Source organism: Triplophysa dalaica, chromosome 11 (genome assembly GCF_015846415.1).
Source record: "Triplophysa dalaica isolate WHDGS20190420 chromosome 11, ASM1584641v1, whole genome shotgun sequence".
Lineage (NCBI taxonomy): Eukaryota > Metazoa > Chordata > Actinopteri > Cypriniformes > Nemacheilidae > Triplophysa > Triplophysa dalaica.
This window is the reverse complement of record NC_079552.1, coordinates 8648954-8652496: the sequence shown is the minus strand read 5'-3', so window position 1 is coordinate 8652496 and position 3543 is coordinate 8648954. Positions and strand designations below refer to the sequence as shown.

At 38.2% G+C, this 3543-nt stretch overlaps 1 protein-coding gene across 2 annotated transcripts; it reads right to left on the bottom strand.

Annotated features, from left to right (window-relative positions):
• Positions 1 to 490: 490 nt before the first annotated feature.
• Positions 491 to 3325, bottom strand: tysnd1 (trypsin like peroxisomal matrix peptidase 1). Of its 2 annotated transcripts, XM_056760808.1 has the most exons (5): positions 2148 to 3325; positions 1995 to 2048; positions 1719 to 1849; positions 1310 to 1495; positions 491 to 1028 (listed from the first exon to the last, which is right to left on the bottom strand). In XM_056760808.1, the coding sequence occupies exons 1-5, from the start codon at positions 3050 to 3052 to the stop codon at positions 826 to 828; spliced, it is 1479 nt and encodes a 492-aa protein (XP_056616786.1). In that variant the 5' UTR covers positions 3053 to 3325; the 3' UTR covers positions 491 to 825. The 2 variants fall into 2 exon arrangements, with proteins under 2 accessions (XP_056616786.1, XP_056616785.1); XM_056760807.1 differs by having other exon boundaries at positions 1995 to 3325.
• Positions 3326 to 3543: the final 218 nt, after the last annotated feature.

The window sequence follows — 3543 nt, the reverse complement described above, 5'->3', positions numbered from 1 at the left end:
TTTCCTTTCTTCTCCTTATTACTCACAAGACTCCGAGTACAATGGTTTGGCAATTTGAAAATACAGTGAAAAAAACAAAGACTGAATGGTTTTAAAGACACACAAGTCTTGAAGTGGCTTCAAATAATTTAGTTGCAAAAAACATAAATCTTTTTTAATAGACGTCATAAGTAAACATAAGAAAAATATCTCAACTAAACACTTGATGTCATACAGGGAATTAAAGAGTCTTTAAGATGATAATAAAATAAATTAAATCTAAATTATAATACTGCATATTACTGATCTTGTGTGGTACCCTGCTCTGATCGATTGGAATGGCTAGAAATCAATCAGGAAACATAAATGTTTTCAGGTTTTAATGTGGTTAACTATTTGGAATAATTTAGTACTTAAATGACAAATGTAAAATATATTACTGTGGCCATAAACAGCGAAACTACATCACACTAATAGGTAATTAAACATGACATAAATTAGAACTCCCAGCGATCATAAAATACTTTTTTAATTTGCTAATATTTGCTATAAAATTACAAAAACATCAACTCTAGATGTGCAGGCACTCAAGCAGGGTATATTTGCGAATGTTTAAATCATTCAAGCCCTTTTTCCTGAGTCAAGGTGTTGGGCCCAATGTTAACCCATGCACTACATGTCTTTTCCAGGAATACAAGCCTGAAAAACAGCATTTATGTTATCGTTATACTGCTAGGAAACTTTATCACATTCTTCCAACTTCCTGCCACTATGAAGCATTGATTATTTTCACTCATGATTTCATTTTCAAATGTCTTGTACAAATACTTGAATTGATGAGAATAATCAAAGCTTGCTTTGAATGCTCTGTAGTCTCCATGTTTTTCTGACATCTTCCTCTGCGTTGTCTAATGCCTTAAACACAGTGGCATTTCCAGTTTGAGCAAAGAGTCTCAGCAGCGGCTCAAGAACTGTCACTGGGACACTGAAGTTGAGGTGAGGATATGTCACTTTTGCTGAAAAGTCTCTTGTGTTGCTAGACATGACTCCTACAATAACAGTATATAAAAGAAAGGTTAAAGGAAAGCATGAAATCTTCAGTCCACACATTTAAGAAAACAATATGCTTAATTGGTCACACAGTGCCCCCTTCTGGGTTAGAGAAGGTATGGCAAGATAGAATAATGTATGTGGTTGTCAGTTAAGGTTAAATTGTGTAATTTCTGAGCAACTATTGGTACAAAAAAGAACTGCAAAAATAATGACCGTTTTCAGAAAAGTAGCCCCACCCCACATTCACACCATTGGCTGAGACAATGAATGATATTACCCAATAGTTCCCCAGTGCTAGGACGAACAACAGCGCCACCACTGGCTCCAGACTGTACTGCACATGTAGTTTGCAACATCACAGGCTGTGACTGATGGGTGATGACTCTGGATAAGATCCCTGATGTCAAGGAAGGTCCAGAGCTACCTCCTAAAGCCCCGTAACCGATGACAACTACATCCTCACCTGAACAAAGACAGAAAATGGGAGAAAGTACATGCAAAACGAATGTTAATGTTAGCTAATGTGCTATATATTTATATTGTAGTTATGTCATTAAAACAATAAATGTAATAAATGTAAATTAATCTCCATGTAATAAAGGCAAGTTTGGAGACAGTTTTCCTGTTCGTCCCTCAGAAATCTCAAGTCTCATTTTAAAAGTTGTTATTAAATGGGTGCACTCTACCTGGGTGAAAATGTGTGGCAAACCCGGGAGTCTGTAAATTCAAGACGGGCTCCTGAAGCTTCACCACAGCAATATCATAGGGAGATGATGGTGCTGATGAGAACAGCACCTTACCACTCACTGTATGAAATCTGTGACGCAAAAAAATGTGTATGTTTGTTACTGCAAAAGAGATGGTGATAGCGTTCATAAAGAATCGTGTGTTTACATTTTAACAAAGACTAACAATATTTGTATTTTCTATAGCAGTTTGCATAAATTCAAAGTACAGCATACCTTCCTCCCATGTTGGCTTTGACTGTAAGCACCGATTTGTCTTTCACCACATGCCTGCAGGTCAGTACCAATTGCTGGTTTAGCAGTATACCAGAACCCCACAAGTAACCAGCATCGATCAGTGCCACATCTGGGTAATGTACACACACTGACCTGACATTGTTTGTTAATGGTGCTTGAAGAGACTTATTGATGAACTCTGAAGGCATTGTCTGTGACTCCTGAGACTCAACAGCCTTTAGCATATTTTTCAGAATTAAATGAACTGAGCACACTAATGTCAACCCAATCCATTCCTCTGACTTCCAGCATAGTGGTGAAATGATCAAACCCACAAGGTAAGCTCTGTCTTCTTGACTAACAAACAGTCCTCCTCCTTCGGTGCCAGGCAAGCAGCGGGCATCAGTCAGGATCAGTGCATTTTCATCTCCGGCGAGATTACTCACAATACCTTTACTGATGGTGTTCATGAAAAGATCTGGACAGAGACCACCAAAAGGAGATCCACAGGCAAGGACAGCAAATCCCTTTTTAAGATTGCAACTCTTCAACCATGGCACAGATTCACTATAGGTGGATGAAGTAGGCACTTGAAGAAAAGCAAACCAGCTTAGAAACCTGGAGTCTTCCTGAGCCCCTGTGTCCTCACCGCCACTATAAAAATCCCAGTTATCTGCCCTTTTGAAGATTTTATGAAATGCGTCTTGAAACTCTAAACAGTTAACCATCATTAACATTTTCGCCTCTTGGCGGATCACGTCGGGTCGGTCCGTTATGCTCTGGTTATAGTTTCCGGAAACGTCAGTACGCTTTGTGTAATCTACGTACACTTTCATGTCTTTACAAAAATGTTCAGAATACAAGGGTTTTAAATCATTTTTCGCGAAATGTTCATTTATAAAGCCAGAAAACACAATGCCAGTGCAGACTACAATTCCAGACTGGGAGTTTACAAACACTCCACTACAACTCAATGCTTTATTCTGAGAATCAGGACTGAGGTCGAGGTGCGTCTCAGATGCTGTGACAACACAACACGACTCCTCAATAGCCTTCATTTTTCATGGATTTTAAAAATAACCGCAATAAAAAAATAATGCTAGTTATTATAGGCGTGCAGGGCATGAGTTATCGCACCTTAAAGAGCAACACGGGAACATTGTTACATTAGCCTACTACATACATCCACAGATGTGTCAACCGACGTGCTGAAACGATTCTTTAAAGTAAGTAGTTAGTTAATTAAAGTAAGCTAATTAATTCCCAATTTGTATTAATATATCGGCGAACCAACCCACCCAAGTTGTACGACCCCAGCATGTAATCTTCACCTGCGGAATTTCCGGATATGATTTGATTGGTGTAGACGTTATCACGTGATCATATAGCGCGTCGATCTGCTTTCCGCGTTGGACCAATTGCTGTTTAGCCTACATAACTAAGATTAAAATCAAAAGTTTTCTTTCTTATTTTTAAATATATATATATATGGTTCATACATGCTTCGAAAAAATATAAGAACGTTAAAAATGTACAGAAGGAAATTCCA